The 22,930-nt window shown below is 37.1% G+C and overlaps 2 protein-coding genes across 2 annotated transcripts in view; one reads left to right on the plus strand and one right to left on the minus strand.

Annotated features, from left to right (window-relative positions):
• Positions 1 to 22,930, minus strand: part of LOC134854890 (endoplasmic reticulum junction formation protein lunapark-B-like) — a 220,391-nt gene that overhangs the window by 193,553 nt on the left and 3,908 nt on the right. The window lies entirely within an intron of this gene.
• Positions 19,002 to 20,770, plus strand: LOC134853919 (ubiquitin-conjugating enzyme E2 R2-like). The gene has a single exon (XM_063869886.1). It carries the CDS (start codon positions 19,029 to 19,031, stop codon positions 19,911 to 19,913), a length of 885 nt encoding a protein of 294 aa, XP_063725956.1. The 5' UTR covers positions 19,002 to 19,028; the 3' UTR covers positions 19,914 to 20,770.

The following is a 22,930-nucleotide window of genomic DNA, read 5'->3' on the forward strand; positions in this document are numbered from 1 at the left end:
CAATTCCGATATGATTTCTCTACACATCTATAACAATTCTCCATATAAATTAACCCTATCTCTAGGACTCTTAGGTTGTTGTGAAACTAACGCAACCATTTCTCCCACAAAGATATAGCGTATAGAATGAATCATAATTTACAACTATTAGCTATATGTCAATCAACAATTCTTGACGAAGAATGGTCAACTAATGATATTTAAAGCAATAAAAAAATGAAACACAGATTTGTTTACAAAAACACTCTATTTTAAATCAACATTTCAAATATCAAAACACACGTAGGAACAACAAAAATTCCTAACAATGTTTAATTTTTAACAATCTCAGATAATAAAAGAAGAGTTTGAACAATTGGCTGAATTAATATTGAAATACCCAAAAATTTAGTTAACGCAACAACTGAATTTGATCTTGGAAAAGTAAATTTACATTTACCTCTAAAACTTGATGCAAATTTCAAAAATATGGAGCAAGTAAAGTCCCAATTCACTTGCAAGACAAAGTCAACCGGTTACATGAAACACTAGAACATTATGAAATGATCTCTCCAAAAAATGAAGAAGAACAGCCAAAAGTAACACACTTATAAACCCTGTTATCATTTTAGCAAAAGGAGAATCATTAAAAATAGTTCTAGATGCAAGATACCTCAACTCACTTATTGATGAATTTAAATGTAATTGGCCTGTCAAACCAATTCAAGTAATTCGCACAAAAATAAACGTTAAATATTTCACAACAGCAGATATGAATAGTGCATATAACCAAATTCCGCTAGATTAACAATCAAGACGATTATTACAATTCATTATTGGAAATCAACAATACAAAATCAACAGATTATTCTATGGAATTTCCATAATGCAATCACGTATTTAGACAATGTTTTTATGCAATCACAAACAAAAGACGTAATGATTATTGTCTTAGCAAAATATCATGAAAAATTATTACAAGAAAACATTAAAACAGCTCCAGATAAATCAAGTTTTCTAACACGAGTGGACATGTTATAGAAAGAAACGCTATAACTCCATTAAAATCTCGCATAGATGAAATCTAAAAACTCCAACCACCTTCAAATAAAATGAAAATACAAGATTCTTTTAGAATATTAAACTTCTTAAGTAAATACGTATACAAAATGCAAATATACTTAAGACCATTTTATAACATCCTTAGACAGCAGAATAGTTTTGAATGGACAACAGAACATCAGAAACGATTTGAAGAGATAAAAACTCTTCTCACAGAGCAATTATCAAACACTAATCCAGATCCCGACCAACCATTTTATGCCATGTGCGATGCCTCATATTTTGGCATAGGCGCAGCGTTATTACGAGCTCACAATGGAACGAATAAAATCAACCTCATTTCCGCAAACGCTGGGCTATTCACACAAATTGAGCTTAGACTCTCTACTGTTATGAGGGAATGCACAGCCATAATATATACACTTAGACAACATGAAATTTTAAAACTTGGATTTAAACATCCAACAGTTTCATTTACAGACGATAAACCAGTAATTTTCAAAAAATCAACAAATTTTACACAGAAATCAAACCCAAACCATAGAGTTTAAAGATTTCAACTAATTTTATTGAAATTTCCAAACTTTCATTTAGTTTGGACAGCAAAAAAAAAGTCTCGCACTACCCAATACTCTCAGTAGAAGTACACCACCTGAATTGTTAACAAGAAAAACAACAGTTGAAATACCACAAAATACAAATCTTTTCATTGGAAAAGATGAAATATCACCAAGATTACAATGAAAACATGCAGTGAAAACTGACAAAGACCAATCACAGATAATTAATCTTCAACTTTTTCCACTATATATAGATTGTCAAAACAATCATTACGAAGTAGATTTACTAAAAAAATCTACATTCAAACCGATACCATACTCTTCATGGATAAAAAACAACACACAGCAAAAACCAGTCAAACAAATGTATATAAAAAATATTTCAACATTTTCCACTATATCTAGATTGTCAAAACAATCATTCCGAAGTAGATTTACTAGAAAAATCTACATTCAAACCGATACCATACTCTTCATGGATAAAAAACAACACACAGCAAAAACCAACCAAACAAATGTATATAAAAAAATTTCAACTCTTTCCACTATATCTAGATAGTCAAAACAATCATTACGAAGTAGATTTACTAGAAAAATCTACATTCAAACCGATACCATACTCTTCATGGATAAAAAACAACACACAGCAAAAACCAACCAAACAAATGAATATAAAAATTATCTATTCTCTTAAATAGAAAAAAAAAATCTCAAAGACAAATTAAATTTAACAGGCCCACCAAATAATGATTCAAAATATACATTCAACCGTGTTTTCAAACTTCATGACCCACTAGATACAATACCTCTATCAAAAGTAGAAATTGAGATCATTTTTCTCCCAATAACAGAAAAAAATTACTGGAATTGTTACAAAAACATCAAAATCTTGACCCAGTCATTAGATTATTAAAAATTTGGCACAAATATAAAACCAAGCTAATTATTGCCGATTCCACCATTCTAGGAAACAAAACCCTTCGTTGATTTTTCAGAAACTTTAACAACACCTCTATCAACGAAAACACAGATATCCTAGAATACCAAACATCCGATATCAAAGTAATCTGCCTACTTCAAGTATGATACTTATAGCTTTTCATACTTCTCACTCTTTACACACTAAAAGACACTCAGGAGCAGAAAAAACATACTCAAATTTTATACAACATTTCTATTTCCCAAATGCACCAAATTGGATAAAAGTATTATGCCACGATTGCATAACATGTCAATTAAACAAACCATACCCAAACCGAAAACAAATCGCAGAAAAACAAGATTTTAAGGGACAGAGTCTACAATTCAATCATAGAATTTTTTTCGATACAAAAGGACCAATATCACTATCCTCAGAAGGAAATTCATATATAAATATATAAATGTCATAGTAGATGCATTCACACACTACGTAGCATTTAACCCAGTACCTCATTGTAATGCTTATTATGCATATACAACACTTCAAACACACTGGATAGCAAAATTCGGTTAATCCGAAATCCTTGTCACAGACAATGGCACTGAATTTATAAATAACGACATCATTACACTATGCCACTTATATAACATTAAACGCAAACCACGTACATCTCACGCACCTTGGATTAATGGTTTAGTCGAAGGCATGAACCGTTCACTACAAGAATATCTTAGGTGTATCATTAACGGAAGTGACACACGATATACTGAATGTTCAACAGATGTTAAACTATTCCCACTATCTTATAATTCACAAATCACAACCTTAGGACTACCGCCCCATGAAATGGTTTTCAACCAAAAACCACGGAAGACGATAATGTTCACAGCAAATTTTTCAAAAAATGCCCAAGGTTATTGCCAACCCACCAAAGAATCAATATGTTACAATCTACGACTACATACCCACAATAAAAACCACTTTCATTATCCACAAATTCTAAAATTAGCTTCCGGTACACACTGAATGGTTTTTAAACAGGGACCAAAAACACAACGAAATTTAGGAGAAAGTAACAAAAAAATTGTTACAAAGACAAAATATTAATTCCCAAAAAAATTTCCAATTCACTCTAGCTAAAAGTTTGAAAATCGGAACATACGTTTTAATTCCAAATTTTACAACACAAAAAAGAATTTCTAAAGTTATACAACCACTCCAAAAACGACCGTATCAAATAATTGATAAACCCACTGATGTAACATACAAATTTAGAGACTTAAAAAAAAAGAAATCGTTCAACATCCAAACAATCTTTTACCTAATTACCCGAAAGAGTACGGCCTTCGAGAACTTACTCAATTATACACTTTTACAAGACTTAAAGTTATTCAAAATAACTCAGAACGCAATCATCATCAAAGCACTGATATGCACCGCATCAAAGAACAATTAGATAAAAAGGCCAAAGAACTTCCCAAACAATTATCAAAAAACATAGACAAGAAAAAGATACCTCAAACAGAAAAAAATTTTGAAAATTAGAAGAAAAATTATACCACAAGATCAAAAAGAAAAATCTCCACATGGACAATCAACGCGACTTCGTAATCAGCCACGAAAAGATTACAAAACATTCATCCCACAATCTAAAATATTAAAGAAAGTTGAATTTCAAAAGCAACTTTATATTAATTAACATTTTCACCTCTTGAAGATATTTTCATGGACCGAACATTTTCTCACAATTGTTGCTGGAAAGCACTTGAACAAACTAGTTCAAATTCAGCCAATCAAAAGCCTTTCCGAATCACCACCTCATGTTTAATACGACTTCTTTAACCGATAAACAATCACTCTTAAGCCAATCTCTAACTAAAATTAAAAGACCTACAGGTAAGGAAATCGCTAAACATTGACAACTGAAATAAACAAATTTTCAATGTTACAGCCCTCCCCTATCAAGCAGTATAAAGATCAACAATATTGTCCCAGTTTAGACCTCAAAAACCTCTCAGTCAAAAATATTAAATTAGCCGACAGAACAAAATGGACATGATCATTTAGCCTAAAGCATAAATATCTCTTAGATACCTGCAAACATTTAATAAATAACAACAAAACCAGCAATATTCTTAAGAGCCCTCCAATTTTTCCTTTCTCAAAAATTGCCAAAATCCAACCGTTTGTCAAAAAATCAATAAATAATCCAACCACACTTAAATTTAGCCTCAAAAAAAAATTCGACGAAGAAGTCATTTCTTCAAATGCTTCTTTCTCAAACAGTTAACAAATTTCAAAATATACTTTCAAATTTTTTTTCAATTCTTTCCAATTTTTTCAAATCTTGTATAATTTTCATATCCGACATTTAAGAAATATTCACCCTCACCCTGATAATTTTTTGCAACGTTCATCATTTTTTATTCCCTAGCCCAAACAAACAATCTTTGACCACCGCTTCAGGTACGATATTTCAAATAATTATCTAAATGTTGCAACATCTATTCAGTAGAACAGGTGTTTTTCTTCTTTTTATAATATTTTTCACATTTTTGACATCCCTCACAATGACAATATGCAAATAAATAAAAAAGGCTATTCTAACCTTCGCATTAGCAATAGTAATTTTTTATACTTTTCATTCAAGAATACTACAAAAAACGTAAAAATTTCCTCCTAAATAAATATTTTTCCAAAGATTTTCCAAAACTGCTAATCAGCAACCCCACATCAATCGCCACGAACAACGTCCCAAGAACCTCATACAACCTCAACATTTATTCAAACAAATAACCCTCAATCATCAACACGCATCTCTTTTCAAGACAATCCATACACATTTGAAGAAAGACACGCCCGATTGTCTGAACCACTAGAGCCAGTAATTCGCCAAACATCGCCAAGCAAACCACAATACGAACCAGTATATAATATATACACCCTTCTCCAACAAGATCCTAATAGGGCAAGACATCAAAGTCAAAACCAAAACACACTCGAAATAAACCGACAGATTATTCATCCAAGACGGAATAGAAATTTTCAAAACACCAGAGTTCAATTCAACATACCTCATTCACCAACTATAAATCCTGTAGACCTTTCTAGTAGTAAAATTCAGAGTGCCCCACAGACTCCAACACAACAATACACATTGAACATTCCCTCAGATTATTTAGGTTCAACTCCTACATCTGAACAAATCAGAGAAAACCATTTTAATCGCCAAGCCACTACAGAACAACTTTTTTATTGGATTACACATGTTTTCCTCAAGGTGAACCAAATTTAGTGAAAGACGCAATAGACGTTTCATCCGGCACATCTTTATTACCACTTGAAACTCTTTCACTCCCATCAACCACTTCTTTAATTCAAATTTCACAAACACCATTTCCTCCAAATTCTCCTACAAATCTCGACGCCAGATATAGAGAAAATTCAACAAATAACATACAAATATGATTAAAATGGAGTACATTCCGAGGGCCACCTCCATTATTTGGACAACATCACGAAAGTAACAGATTACACAACTGGGCACTGAACAGGTTACAATATCGACAAGATATCCACAAAGATATTCAAGAATATAATATACAAATACTTACACAAGACACTCTGACGCTAAAATTTGAAATCACAGTAAGACTAAACTCATCATCCCCGACCCCTAGTCCCTCCAAATATAGCAGCTCAATCTTTACCTCCCACATTTATAACCACAAAAATACTCTACAAATACGATACATACACAAAAAAGACAATTGGATATTTCACCTTTCATAACCCATATTCAGGAGTATCGTACACATGTATCTTTTAAAGATATTATTTTTTCAGACTCTTTTTTTTTCAAAACCCGATCAAAACAATCCTATCCCCCAAACAGGACCGCAGGATTTATTAGTCACACACTAACCCACTATGACTGTGAAGAAAACGAACAAAAAAACATTATACAAATATGCAATAAACCAAGTCACTCAATGTGAATCCGAACCACAATCAATCGAAACAACAAATATAATAGCAACACTTTACTCAAAAGCTCGAGCTGCAACACTTACAGGATATAAATTCACAGCGACATTTTCCGAAAATAAAGTTCATTGTTCCCAAGTCTCAAACGGAAACAAAAACAGATTAGATCATGAATCTTTCTAGTGAAGTAACATCAAAAGACTATTGCACCTCAGCCCTGACAATTGCAAAAACGAATTTGAACGATTAAAAGTCACATCAAACAAAGGCAAAAACAGAAAACTAGTAAAAATTTCAAGTTTTTCCAGACTCAGCACATCAAGCTGAACTTGAAAAGTACCAAGGTCACATAAGATTAGATAACAAATTCCCATTTCACGGAGCACATGGAAGAATAACTTACGATCTCTATGATAAAAATTGGATACTACACATTGGAACAAGCAACCCCTCAAATTGTAAAGCAGATACAAAAAATAGAGGATACCGAGGAATAACGTTTTTTGATTTGAAAATACAATTTGAAAAAGTACAACTAACACGTGATTTAAAAGATGAAACTATAATTTATCAACGAATCAGACTTCCTCACAAAAACGACCAAGAATACTGCGATCCTACTACACGCACACAAGCAACAGTTGTTTGGTTCCCCGAAGACACCTGTACCACATTACAAGTAGCAAAAATACTCGCTAGAATGGTAAAATTTCGCCAAAATTACTTTATTGAATCAATCTCGTTTGAAAATGTGATTCCTGATTAAGTCAGAGATAGTAATTGTAGATTTAGAGACATTCACAATATAGAAAATAAAATGACACGTTGCGAAATATAACCAGAAACGGAACTTGCATGTATATACACCAAACTAATTTACAAAACACAATATTCAGAAATTCTTGTCGAATACGAAGACGGTTTCGACATGAATACAGAAAAATTAATTATACATGAAAGGACTTTATCTCGTTCAACCATTGACGAAAATGTCCCAGTACAATTTCAGAAAAATACAGGAAGAATTGGTGGAAAGTTGAAACCACAAGACAAAGACAGCACACGTTTAGAAGAACTATCACTCAGGAACAACATTCATTTTTGCGCAATCTACTATGACATACACTTAGACATGAAATTAGACTACACAAAACTTAGAATCTTTCAAGAAATGTCTTTGACAGAACTTGAAACACTCCATCAATTATGCGAACTTGAACGCATAAAAATTTTACAATCACTTGCACTAGCAGTACTTGAAATCCGTTATGCAGAATATTTAATGCCAGGAAACAGATCAAATTTTATTGAATACGAAAGAAATGTAATATGGTATTACACTTGTACCAAAAAAGTATCACCTTTATATGTTTTTGAAGACAAAAGATGCTATTAAATAGCCCGAATATTCTACAAAAATAAAGTAAATTTTGTTGATACACTCTCCCGCAGAATTTATTTTTGGGATACAACAGTCCAATGTGGAACAGAAAATAGGCACAATGTAATACAATTAAACCCTGATGAAGATACAAACTATCTTCTCAAACCATATCCTAAACTTATGCAACCACTCAAAAAACTTTCACCAGAAAGCATTAGAGCTATTGCCCGCATCCCAAATATCGATTTACAATCAATCGGCATATACTCTGAATCTAACATCCAACAACACATTAGAACACAACAATTTCAAGAATTACTCACAAAAATGGACACAATACAACGACAATCCATAGATCAAAACTATTGCTATTTTGACCCTGAAAACCGATCTCTTTACGACTGAAAAACGGTATAGGGATTTTATTACGAGCAGTATAAGTAGTAGTACTATTAGTATTATACCCTTCCGATTCGTTCAATATCCCAATTAAGGTGCTTACTTCTGATTTTCGCAACTCGGTGGAGGGTTATTTCAGTGCAGTCACTGTCGAGCCCCCCACTGATTGATATCGTACTTTCTGTACTAAAAATGATACAAAACTTGTTGACGATACCCAACAGTCGATTGCTGATGTCCTTGAGACCCTTTGTGCTGCTCCTTGCACTGCTTGCCGGATCAGTCTACCGCTCTAATCCCGTGACCCTTACAGATTGAGCGCAAATTAGCATTACTGTGCTTAAATACTTAAAGCACCCAGTAGTTCAGGCACCAGAAAGAGGCCACAATTTCGATCGTAACGATCTTTTTTGATATGAAGGCTTCTAACAACAGTATATTCAATAACATTATATGGGAAGGTCGGATCACATCTCGTCCGGGGGACGATTTCTACTGACTTTTTTTGTTTTTGGCTTTTTCGCTTATTTTTTTAAATAATTTTTGGTGTTTTTAGGTACTATACTACTTTTTGTTTGGTTTCTTGTACACATTCAAATGCTTCTGCTCATATACCGCCCAGGGACGGAACGGCCGATCCTCCCACCATTCAAGATGCGTGATTTTTCGGTCATGCCAACAACCTTCTTGGCCCCAGAGAAACCGAACTTAGCTGGGTTAAGTGGATTCATCAATCCGGAGGGGTCCAAGTAGCATTGTTTCTGACAAATTTGTTCAGCTGAAACGTTTCAAATCAGGTTTCTGGCATTGAACTAGAAATTTTTTGGCCTTCTGAGATCAAACCAATATTTTTTAGGTCAATAAAACAAGAAGTGCGGAAAAAATTGGGCGGCAAAAGTTAGTGTATGTTGTCCAAACAATAATTTTTATTGCACTAACTCCAAAAATTCGAAAACTGCTTCTTTTTTGCGGCGTTTAGTTTCTTCAAAAATCACGAAAAATTGGATTTTTCTACCCAATTAGTTCCAACCACGTCCGAACTAAACTCAACCGGTTCCCTGAGTTATATTAGTCGAATTACGATGTAACTCACTAACCTATTGATATCTCAAAAGTTGCGACTTGTGGGGTGGTTAAAATATTGCTTTTTTGACCCTGAAAACCGATCTCTTTTAGATTGAAAAATGGTATAGGGATATTTTTACGAGAAGTATAAATAGTAGTATTATTAGTATTATACACCTCCGGTTCGTTCAATATCCGAATTAAGGTGCTTAAATTGGAGTTTCGCAACTCGGTGGAGGGTCACTTCAGTGCAGTCACTGTCGAGCGCCCCACAGGTTGATACCCTACTTTCTGTACTAAAAGTGATGCGAAACTTGTTGACGATACCCAACAGTCGATTGCTGTTGTCCTTGAGACCTTTTCTGCTGCTCCTTGCACTGCTTGTCGGATCAGTCTTCCGCTCTAATCCCGTGACTCTTCCGGATTGAGCGCAAATTAACATTATGTGCTTAAATACTCAAACCACCCAGTAGTTCAGGCACAAGAAAGAGGCCACAATTTCGATCGTAACGATTTTTTTTGATATGAAGGCTTCTAACAACAGTATATTTTTATTAACAACAAATGGGAGCGTCGGATTACATCTAGTCCGAGGGCATGATGCCTACTGACTTTTTTTTGTATTGGGTTTCTTGCTTAAATTTTATAATTTTTGGCCTTTTGTTAGGTACTATACTAATTTTTGTTTGGTTTCTTGTACATCTTCAAGTATTTCTGCTCATATACCGCCCAGGGACGGAACGGCCGATCCTCCCACCCTTCACGTTACGTGAATTTTTGGTCTTAACTAGGTTAAAAAGCTGAACTCGGGAATCTGGAAGTTTTCCGCATTCCGAGCCACCCTTCCGGCTCTTGGTGAAGGGCCTTATTTAGAGAATCCGCGTTAAATCCTCGTTACTGAGTCTGCCGATCATGATAGTAAAAGATTAATATCAAGGAGGGCCATAAAACAAAGATGTAACATTCGCCCGGTTTACATATCGATGGAAAAAAGCTAGGCTCTAAAAGCTGTGTCTAGCGTCTAAACACAGCTTCAATTTCTTTTAACCGTCTCTACCAAAACCAGTTCAATTTGTGGTTCATTAACATCGGTACGACAAAGTCGTTACAAACTAAAGGCTGTCGGCCAAACCGTGCGAATTCACGTTATAATATGCAAAAATTTTGAGCTCATGTCTGGGTCTCAGTATCCCCAGAACATGAGTTCACTCCTAAAAACAGGGCTACTACTTAATTATCATATCACTATTGTTTTTGTTCAATAGAAAAATCATCATATCCATCGGAGATGGATCGAATGTTTCCTTTAACGCATATTTTCTCATGATCTGAAAAATAATTAGATGTCAACTGAATTCAGTTAGAGGCATTCCGAAAAGCTTAAATTTGTTAAAATACCTAACCCTTCGGGATTTGTGGTCTTCACCAAACAAGCTCCTCTCAGCACCGGAAGGGTTGCAATCTCGGCACTCGGCCTTCTCGATTAATAAAGTCAGCACAGTAACGATTGTGTCTGCACAATCGTTACTTTCCGGAATGCTCTCGAGTCTCCACACTCGTTTTTTATCTGCTTGGTTCAGAATCCTGACTATCAATAATTGTTTTTCTGATTTTTTGCAGTTTTTCAATAGTCCCGAGAATTCAAGGCTGTGACGTGGATTTTTTTTTCAAACGATTTGTTGAAAAACATATCGTCATTCTAAATTGAGCTCTCCGAATTTGTTTATTTGATCGATTAACACCACAAATCTTCTCAAACAATTAATTCTCTCACTAGACTGCTCCAGATAAAAATCCGTTTCTGACATGCATTTCAGGCCATTCTGGTCAAATGTCACAGTTCAATGGTAATGTTTAATCATAATTATATAAAATGAAATTGTCATGTACGATGAAAACGGGGAGTTAAAACAAATAATTGAAAACTAACCAAAATTTTAAGGATTTGTTAGAAATAATGAGGTAAATCATTACGTCAAAACCGTTGTTTCAGTTGCCTTGGTGAGCTTCGTAAATATGAACAGATTTTTTGATAAAAAGTGAATCTCAATTTTTTGCAACATTGTGACTTGTTAAGATTCTTACAATAAACTAATTTAAAGTAAGACGAAACATCAATTTACAAACGTTATTTTTAAATATTCACATACTTTTTGGTTCTGAACCATCAAGTTAAAAAACTCGCCAATCACAGTTGACTTTTAAATTTAGTGTTTAGATTTAACTTTTTTTAAGCTCTAAAATTATGTTAAAATTTTAAATTTGTTTGTCCGGAAGTTTCTGAGTCATTATTTCGGTTTAGACATGTACGTTTTAAATGAAAAACCAAAAGCTTTTTGGGACTAATTTTTTAACGTTATTTCCCTGCTCCTAATCTCATCGCTCGTGTTGAAGCCCGGTTTCTTTTTCGCGATATGTTTTGCCTCTTGTGTAATTGTTTTTGTTTGGTTGTTCGACCTATCTATAAGTTCTCAACTAACATCTGCGCTTATTCGCTCACGTCTGCATTGCTGAAGATCGAGGCCTGCCGTTGAGTCTGCTTTCTTATATTCCCCTAATCTGGTGGCCAAATATCGAACAGTTTGTCCGACATAGATGGAAGTGCATCCACAACATGACAGTTCATAAACCACTTTTGACTTGAGGTCATTAGAAAATGCTGACTTGAGCGATGGTACAGGAAGATTCTATTTTTTTGTGGTTAAAACCCTTTGGAGGTTGGTTAAACTTCCTAAACTGCTTGCAAAAAATGTTATTGTTTTTGTTTGGTTGTTTGACCTATCTATGATTCCTCCATTAACATCTGCGCTATTTCGCTCAAGACTGCATTGCTGAAAGTCCAGGCCTACCGGTGAGTCTGCTTTCTTATGTTCCTCTTAGTTTGTCCGAGATAGATGGAAGTGCATCCATTACATGACAGTTTATAAACCACTCTTGACTTGAGGTCATTAGAAAATGCTGACTTGAGCGATGGTACAGCAAAATTTTAGTTTTCTTGTGGTTAAAACCATTTGAACGTTGGTTAAGTTTCCTAACCTGCTCGCAAATTTTTGGCTTCGGTTATCTCTATTTCGCACCATCAGCATTGGGTCTGCACATCCTCTGTTGATTGAGTTGCGGAACTCTTCTCACTTTTCACGGGCGTGCTTTTATCCTCGAAGGTTTTGCACAGGGCGTCTGCCGCCACCTTTGCGGACCAATTTTGAGGGTACTGATTTGTCAGCCATTGAGCCCTATTAGTTTCCAAAGCCTTTTCAAATTGCTCTTAGTTAGATGTACTCCTTGAAACTCTGAGTATAGTGCCTTGGATAACACTACGTTTATATCGAGTTGGGGCGCAGCTTTTTTAGTTCAGTATAATCCCAGTATTTGTTGGTTTTTGATACCAATTGCAGGTTTCACCCCTATCCTGCGATACATTTATGCTCAAGTCTAGGAACGCAATTTTCCCTCTAAATTAGTTTCCTCTAGAGTGAACTTCAGGTTTGGATGAAGAGAATTAGCGGCATCGAGAACACAACTTGGCTCACCTTTGACTGTTGTCTAACAATGTCATACAAATACCTGAGGAGCAACTTTACTTGTGGAGTATCCTTCTCCTTCTTTTTAGCGAGGCACCAGCTTTCACAGTAACAGAAAAGCTCGGTTTTTGATGCGTATAGATCTTTCGTAAATATGATACTTAAATTAAGTTTGACATTTTTTGCAAGATTGTTGATCATTTTTATAAAGTATTTTGTTGTGATAAATTGTTGTGATTAACTTATTAAATAGCTAAAATGATTCAAATTGCTGCGGCAGCTGGATGGCGAAGCTCAATCAGACCAATCGTTACGTCAAAGTTACTTATAAACAAGATACGAGACGAAACGCATCAATACCCCTTTTCTGGCCGGGAACGAATCTATCTAATCCGAGGAATCTAATCTAACGACACGAAGAGAGAGAAAGAGAGAGAGAGAGAGAGAGAGAGAGAGAGCGAGAGAGAGTGTTGAGAACAAGATGGTTCTTCCAACTGGCACTGATGGAAAAACATATGAAGCGAAGATCATCAGTAAAAAAGATGGCCGTTCCAAAGTTCATTTCAAAAACAAAAACTGGAACAGCAGACACGATGTATTATATCCTGACTCATCAATACCAAGCTTTGCCCAATCCCAAAAAGAAGAAGTCCTTCTTGCATAGATGCAAGGAGGCGCAGCGATAGTACAGTGGCGCTTTGCTGCAGAAATGTGCAGTGAGGGGGTCATGGATATCTGGGTGGAGGGAGACAAGGGGCATCCTCTCCCAAAGCCAAACCTCCCACTCAGCACCACCGTCCCCATGCCAACCGAACTCACCACCGCCGAGCGTGACTAGTGATTTCCCAACTGAGTTGCTGGAGAAATTCGATGAAGTGACTATCAACGTTTTCGCCGACCGGCGTCGACTGAAAACCAGGAAACTGCCAACCTGAAAAGCGCACAGTGCTCGCTGTGCACTAGAACCATCAAGCTCACAAAATTTTTGATGCTCCATCCACATTGTCCCCCGAGGAATAGATGCGCTCTTTCAGGAGAGTCCCCATTCGAGAAAATGAACTGATAAGCAGATATACGAGTCAGAGAAGACAGCATCGAATCAGCCAACAACATTGTTCACTTCATGAAAATCAGCCGACGGCGTATCCTTAAATTCGCCCCGAAAGCTTCCAGGATAGCGGTTGCAGCGGCACTGAAAGACACGCTCAACGCAAGCCTGAACTCTCCAGACTCGAACATCGCTTGACTCCGTCTTTTCGTTTTCCCAACTCTATGTCTGCAAGCTCCGTTGAGAGCGGGAAAAAGCCAAAAACAGTCCCTTGCTACCCAAGTGAACAACCGAATCACTATATTCATGCAAAACCGAGACCTTGTCGATGTGAAACCCCGCACGATGTCTAAGCAAAATTCCAACCAACAAACAGACGTCGAATAATTAATGAAACGAGTGAGCGAGAAACTCGACAAAGGTGATGTGAAAGGTGCTGTCCGATTTGCCAGTTCCGACAACGGCGTCCTCGAACCATCTGAAGAGATCCTGAGCAAGCTGAGAGAAAAACACCCTCCCAGACCACTAGATCAACTAATTTACCCAGAAGACGATTGTCCGCTGTAGGAGACACTTTTAGGAGACTTGCTGTGAAAACCGGATGCGAAGCAATAACGGCAGAAGCAAAGTCTCTTTTCGGGAACCTCCAACTAGACTGCTGCAACCCGTCTGGAGCTGAGGCAGCAGCTCATGCAACTCGAGCGTTCTGCTACACGGCTACCGAACAAGAAGTGTTAGTGAAACTGGACTTTTCCAACGCCTTCAACGCTATCAGAAGGGACAAAACTGCAGAATCCATTAACCGAGAAACACCTGAACTTCTTCCTTTCTTCAAATTGTGCTACTCGGAAGGCAGCATCTTATTGTTCGGCAATTTTTCCCTGCCATCGTCTGAAGGATGGCAACAAGGAGACCCCTCAGCATGTTTTCGATACAACTCGACCATCCACCCCGGCTAAGACGCGATAAAAACCCGGTTCAAACAAGGGTACCTGGACGACATAGCAATGGGAGACAACTGGAGACTTGTTCTGGCCAAACTGCGGGCGTTTATCGTGTTCGCAACGTCCCTAGGACTCTCACTAAACGCCAACAAAAGCAAGCTGACCATTTTGGGACCCAACACCAGCCTCAGTGATGACATCATCCGCGAGTTCAACGATCTGTTACCAAGCATTACCGTCACGAAAGTATGCGATCTAGAGATGCTGGGAGCACCGATTGGCCAAGACGCGCTGGACCGCGTGTTGAACGAGAAACTGATATCTCTTAGGACTCTATGCAAAGGAATGGAACATGTAGACGCCCACGAAGCATTTTACTTCATCAAAAACTGTCTGTTTGTTCCGAAACTGCTCTATACTCTTCGCACCGCGCCAACGTTTAGAAGGTCAGATATCCTGACTCTTTTTGATGAAGCAATCCGATCCACGCTACAAACAGTACTGAACGTCCATTTAGACGAACAAACGTGGCAACAACTCACTCTGCCCGTTAAATGCGCAGGAATGGGCATGCACAATGTTACAGAACTGTCAACCCTTGCTTTTCTATCCTCTGTTAGTAAGTCCCGAGCTCTTGTCGAGTCAATAATCAAAACAAGATTGCCCGAAACTGATTTACGAGAAGCAGCTGACAAATGGTGGCTACTTGTGGGAGGAGATGAAACTGCACCGGACATCTGCGATTAGAAGAAACAGAAAAAGTGGTATCAACCTATCGCTGAAAATGGTCTCAGGGAGCTCGAAAACGTCTCCACTGAACAAGACAATAAGCCGAGGATCCGGTGACTGGATCAACAATCTGCCATCATCCACTTTGAAACTAAAACTAACACCCGAACAGTTCCGTATTGCTTCTTCGTTACGCCTTGGCGACAATATTTCATCACCGTACACATGTGAATTCGGGGCCCAAGCTGACGTTAAAGGCATTCATGTTCTGCCTTGTGCTAAAAGCTGCAGTCACCACAGGAGACACGGACTTGGGAGTGAAGCCATCAAACGTGCTTTCTGTTTGTCCGAGATTCAGTCTTCTCTAGAACCAGTCGGCCTCTCACTTGATGACCGAAAGAGACCAGACGGTTTTACTCTCTCTCCGTGGAAAAACGCCCTCTGCCTGATCTGGGACTTCACGTGCTTCAACAGCCTTGCCATGTCTAATGTTGCCCGAGGAACCTTCCCAGGTCCGACAATGGCAGACAAAGTAGAATAGGCAAAGCGAATGAAATACGAGAGCCTGACCTGAAACCGATGACAAATGAGCCGGGACTTTCCTCAGACAGCGCATGTCGTTAACCGTCCAGATTGGCAATGCAGCCATTGTGAGAAAGTCCATAGAGCGTTCCAACGAAGCGACTGTCCCAGACATCTGAACCACCCCATTGTCACTAATGACTCCATTCTCGAACTCATTCTTACCTCAATTCCAGGACTTCTGAATTGTAAAACCTGCAACAGCTTACAGGAGCAAAACGACTTCCTTTGTAATTCGTGTATATGTCCTCATGTTAGGCGTGGACACGAAAATGTGGATCAAAGAGGGTACGAAATGTCAATATGTGCATCACACAAGTTGATGAATGATCTCTTCTGCGTTCAGTGTTCTCAAGTGGTGTGCAATAAATGCATTTTGAATCATAGAGGTCAGGGTTATATTTCACCTAAACCGAATACGCAACGAAGTACAAAAAGTGCGACTATATCGGTTAAATTGTCATATAAGTATAATGTGTTACAATTACTGAAAATTTTCTGCTCTGCAGGTTTTAGATGAGAATTAAAAAAGGTGTTGAATTTTTTTGACGATGCACAAAATGTGCGAAAGTTTTTGAGTTGACAGTTTTAAGTTCTCATAACTATTTTTCATTCAAGAAAAATTGAGAGAAAGATATGAAAATTTTGGTAGTTCTAGTTTCGCTCGATGTCAAAGTTTTTTTTACATCAAAAGATATAACTGCTAGTTTTTTTCATCAAAAGTTATGTCTGCAATCTCGGCACTTGCCCTTCCAGATTAAAAAAGTCAGCACAGTAACGATTTTGTCTGCAAAATCGTTACTTTCCGGAATGCTTTCGGGTCTCCACACTCGTTTTTTATCTGCTTGGTTCAGAGTTCTGACTATCAAAAAATGGTCTTCTGATTTTCGCGGTTTTTCAACTGTCGAGAGAATTCAAGGTCGTGTCGTGTCTTTATTTTCAATTGATTTTTAAAAATCATTTCGCCACTCCCAATTAACTTCTTCGAATTCATTAAATTGTACGATTAACACCACTAATCTTCTAAAACAACCAATTCTCTCACGAGACAGCTCGAGATAAAAATTCGTTTCTGACACGCATTTCAGTCCATTCTGATCGAATGTCACAGCTCCATAGTAATTTGTAATCATAACTAAATAGAATGAAATTGTCATGTACGAGAAAAACGGAGATTTGAACCAAATAAATGAAAACTAATCAAAACTTTAAGGAACGGTTAAAAATGTTGATGTAATTCATCACGTCAAAACCGTTGTTTCAGTTTCATTGGTGAACTTCGTAAAATGAGCAGATTTTTGATAAAATGTGAATTCCAAGGCTTTTTTCGCAACATTGTGAATTGTCAAGATTCTTACAATAAACTAATTTAAATGAAGATGAAACAGCAATTTGTAAATGTCATTCAATAAAATTCACATACTTTTTGGCTCTGAACCATCATATGAAAATATTCGCCAATCACAGTCGACTTCCAAAACTATTATGTAGATCAAATTACTTTTAACCTCTAAAATTAAATTAAAACTTTCAATTAATTTGTCTGAAAACTTTCGAGTCATAATTTCGATTTAGACATGTACGTTTTAAATGAAAAGCCAGAAAAACCAGAAGACTGCATTGCTGAGGCCGAAGCATACCGGTGAGTCTGTTTTCTTATTTTCCTCTATTCTGGTGGTCAAAGGTCGAACAGTTTGTCCGACATAGATGGAAATGCATCCACAACATGAAAGTTCATAAACCACTCTTGACTTGAGGTCATTAGAAAATGCTGATGTGAGCGATGGTACCGGAAGATTTATAAATTCTAAATTCTAATTATCTTGTGGTTAAAAGCACTGGAACGTTGGTTAAATTTCCTAAGCTGCTTGCAAAACTTTATTGTTTTTGTTTCGTTATTCGAGCTATCTATGATTCCTCAACTAACATCTGCGCTCTTTGGCTCACCTTTGACTGTTGTTTAACAATGACTAACAATGTCATCCACATACCTGAGGAACAATTTTACTTGTGGAGTATCCTCCTCCTTCTTTTTTTGCGCGGCAGCAGCGTTCACAGTAACAGAAAATCTCGGTTTTTTGATGCGTATAGATCTTTCGTAAATATGATACTTAAATTAAGTTTGACATTTTTGCATGAATGTTGATCATTTTTTATAAAATATTTTGTCGATGCACTGATGAATTGACAGTTTTAAGTTCCCATAATTATTTGTTATTGAAGAAAAATTGAGAGAAAGTTATGAAAAATTTGGTAGTTTCGCTCGATGTGTCAGTTTTTTTTCATCAAAAGATATTTTTGCTAGTTTGTCATGCCGGTGCGTATTCATAGGTTCCAAAATGAAAAAGCAGTCGCATAAGTTCCAAATCTTTTCAATTGGTCAAAAGACTAAATTAGCCGAGTCTCGGTTTAAGGTCGCCGGTGGGCGCGCTACGCGCGCGTCGCCGCTTTGCGGCGATAACCGGCTCTAAATTTCGTATAGAGTCCTACCCTTTGGTGGCAAGCTCGCAACACGTTGGCGCGGCTGCGGCGGTCACTATTCTGCAGCTTGAGTTTATGCTGGTTGAACAGTAAACAATCAATCCATAAATTTGTTGGCTCAAATTTCAACCAATCAGAATTCAAGAAGATAAATTTTGGAAGTTATGCGACTGATTTTTTATTTTGGAAGCTATGAATATTGGAACCTATGGGAATTCACCGTCATGCCATGTTTGGGTTGTGTCGGAAGTGTGCCATTATGAGGTGCAAACAGTTGTTTGAGAATAAGGTGTAAATTGTTTGTTCTGGATTTTGTTGAGCCATATTTTTTTTATTATCACTTGAGTTAAAAATTTAAGAAAAAAATGGCAAAAGCTGTTGGAGCGGCGGCAAAACGACTTCAGCAAGAAATAGCAGACTTGCGAAAACAAAAAACAGCTGGTTTTGTTGTTGATGTTGACGAAAGCAACATCTTCAAATGGCATGTGCGAATCTTTGGACCCCCTGAAACGTTATACGAGGGAGGCTATTTCAAAGGTGTGATGGAGTTCCCCCCTGACTATCCTTTTTCGCCGCCTAAGTTTAAATTTCTGACAAAGATGTGGCATCCCAATATTTACCACGATTCTGGAGAAGTATGTATATCGATTTTACACTCACCAGTGCCAGACCAACAAAGTGGAGAAAAGGCAGAAGAAAGATGGAGACCCACCCAAGAAGCCAGAACAATAGTTCTCAGCGTTATATCTCTGTTTTCATGTCCCAACACATTTTCACCTGCAAATGTAGATGCATCGGTAATGTACCGGAAATGGGCAAATAAAGAGGACGATAGATACGTCAAAATTATTCGCAAGCAGGTCGAAAGCACAAAGAGAGACGCAGAACTAGACAATGTGAAAATTCCATCGACTGTTGAAGAGTACTTGCAGGAAGAGCGAAGCACAATTGTAAAAGAAGAGGAGTTAGATTTCGACTTCGACGGAGGTTTAAGCGATGATTACGATGATGACGATGATAACTACAGTGGTTATTCAGGATCTGGAGCCTACAGCGACCATTCTGAGGGCTCGAATCCAGCCGGAATGGACATGGGAGATTCCGGTAACGAGGAAGAGTCAATTTCAGGAACACCCACCACTAAACCAGAAGCAAGATTTCCGGCCTCGTTGACCCCCTCAACCAGTAGTGCTTTCCCTCCCTCTTCGCAAGTACCGAGCACCTCGAAAGGAAGCACCGATTACTTCTAGCAAAAACTATTATTGACTCCCCTCTATCTAACCCAACAGCAGTGCTTCACTTGACCTGTGCTTATATGTTTTAAGGGCACTTTTTTAAATTCCCAAGTAGAAGAGTCATTTGCAATTATGGTTTCCTAAGTGTTAATGTAGTTAATGGTTTCATAAAATTGATCATAATTGTTTTGATCACTGACTGCAGAAAGAAGAATAATTTTGAGTTTCTTGGGTACTTTTTTTATTTCTTCTGGGGCCATTAGACAGCGTTATTATCATTGAGAAAAACTAGTAGTAATGGCGAACTCAAAAAACATGATTTGTCCACGAACAATTTGCCCGAAATCCGGTTCTAGTTTACTTGTTTGGGCTCGTGACAAAACTAGTTTAGATGATTGGTCTCTCCTATTTTCTAAAAAGAAGAGCCAGCACGGGATTTGAACCTACTCCTTAGGGCTGGTTATCCGATTCGTAACCGCTAGACTAACTTGGCACGTTTCGGCAGCAATACAGAGAAATAAAAATGCTCACTTAGAATTAGCCACATACTGTACCTCGGTTTTTATTAGGGATCACAGCCTTTTTGAGGGACCAAACAAGTAAACTAGTACCCGAAATCCTTGATCATAGCCTTGTGTTATATGCATCATCCTTGGAACTCTTATGCTGAATTATCTTCAACCTAAGATCTCAATCGAGTTTTGTTACAATACTGCGAACAAAATCCAAGAAAAGATTTTTGACGATTGAGGCTTAAGCTTGTTAATCAAAGAAAAGAAATTTATATGAGATTCTGCGAACATTGTATTTATCACAACATATTATGCTCTTTTTTCAGTTAGATCTAATTTAGTATAATTTTAGCTTCTTTGCCTTTTTAATTGTGATTTAGTGGTCGGATCACGTGGCATCTTTTGCCATGCAACTAATAGTTTGTCACTCATTTGAGATAAGAGACTTCTAAGAGCCGATATTTGAGACTCTAACCCTTTTCTGCTTCTTTAACCAACCATCCTGATGCTCAAAACCCAATGCAATTGAATTGTGATCCATAGACTACTCGAAAAGGCCTCCAGGCACGAGAGAAAATCATTTTTATGCTTTGTGCTTTCTTGGGCGCCGTTTTACTAGCCTTTTAGGATTCTGTTCTAGAATGTTTTCATGCAATTTGAAGGCCTGAGTTCATGGTAGCAGGTTTTGCACATTAACAACAGGGCTGGTTAGCAAGCGTAATCAAATTCGAACAACGATATCCGATTGCAATAATAATCTATCTATTATATATTTAAAGAGGGCTTCACTATCTCGTCATGTTTAAGCATTTTCAACGTATTATTTCTGCATGTTTAATCTATATCGTATATTGCAATGGTTAAGAATTTTTTCCATTTTCCAATTTGATTTCAGTGGTTATTTTACCGAGTTTAAATTAAGCAGCCCAATATCAAATTAGGGGTTGCAAATTTGGCCTCCAATTTTGAATGCCCGAATCATTTTTAGTTAACGAGATAAGACGATTTTTAAGACTTTTTCAAAAATTTTCAGAAATTTCAAATAACAAAACGGTTTACAAAACTTGAAGTTCCCAACCCTGTAGTTGGGTGCTATCGGAGTACTCTAAGGAGTTACAAATCTTGTCTCCAAATATGACTGTTCAAATCCTTGTAGTTTTCGAGATATGACGTTTTTTGTGAATTTTTCAAAAATTTTCAGAAAGTTTAAATTAATTATTTTTCAAAATTTGAATTTCCCAACTCTATAGTTCGGTGTTGTCAGGGTACTCTATAGAGTTGCAAATCTTGCCACATGCGACTGCTAAACGCGACTGCTCAAATGCTTTTAATTTCCGAGATGTGAAGTTTTTCGATTTTTTCAAATTTTCTCTAGGAACTTCTCTACAAAGAAATTCAAAAAAAATTGAAACTACTAACTTGATGAAGATACAATCTTATTGTCAGCGTACACCCAGGCGTCTCAAATCTTGCCTCTTTAATTGAATGCTCAAATCCTGTTCCGAGATAAGACGTTTCCGAGATAAGACGTTTTTTAATTTTTTTGTATCGGGAAACTTAGGTTTAAAAAAATTCACAAAATTTTGTATTCCTAACCCTTCAGTGGTTGCAAATCTGGCTTCCAAATTTCTCCAAAGGCCCTTTAAGTTTTCGAGATGACGCTTTTGAAATGGGAATTTAAAAAAAATTCAAAAGTTCGAAATTACCAACCCTGTAAATGGGTGCAGTCAGAGTACACTAAAAGTTTGCAGATGTTGTTTCCAATATATGCGGTTTTTCATGAGTTGTCCAAAAATTTTGAAGCATCGAAGTTGCGTTAATTGCTAGTAATAATAATAAAAATATGAATTTAGCGTACGCAAGGGGTTTTCCCACAGTTTCAGTTCAGTTAGTTAGACATATTTCTGCAGTTGTTTCGGGTACAGTCGCACAGAATTTTCCAGCTACAGGGGTTGGAGTCATCGAATCTTTTCTCGAAATGCTCCCACATCCATTGCAGCAACCGTCTTTTGAGTCCTATCGTGTTGGTAAAGTCCACTTTTTGAGGAACCAAATTAGCCAGCCTCTTTGCATGAAACCAAAATTTTTTTTCACAAACAAATTTTGCAGGGCGTGTACTTTCAAATAAACGAGATCTTGTATTAGCTAGGTCATTTTTTGGCGGAAAACGGTCAGAAAAATTGTAGTCGTAGTGATTATTGAGGATTTTCGATAGTAGAACTAAATTATTGAGCTGAATGTACGTGTGTAAAGGCAGTATTCCTAGACGCTGAAGCGACGTTTTGTAATTAGGATCTGTTGCAATCCATTTGCATGCATTGCGTTAAACACCTTCTAAGAGTTTCATTTCTTCGACGTTCAATTGATAGCACGCTGAACCGTATAGCAAAACTGGAATTACCATGGATTTGAACAGATTAAGTTTGGTCTTGGTGTTAAGAGGCAGTGGGTTGCGCTTAAGCATGCATAGAGTGTTGAGGGCTTTTCCTCTTCTAAGTTTAATATGCGATGTCCAGCCAA

Source organism: Symsagittifera roscoffensis, chromosome 9, assembly GCF_963678635.1.
Source record: "Symsagittifera roscoffensis chromosome 9, txSymRosc1.1, whole genome shotgun sequence".
NCBI classification, from domain to species: domain Eukaryota; kingdom Metazoa; phylum Xenacoelomorpha; order Acoela; family Convolutidae; genus Symsagittifera; species Symsagittifera roscoffensis.

What these genes read in the sequence shown, in the direction of transcription:
- LOC134853919 (XM_063869886.1), top strand. Translation starts at nt 19,029, where the DNA reads ATGGCAAAAGCTGTTGGAGCGGCGGCAAAACGACTTCAGCAAGAAATA.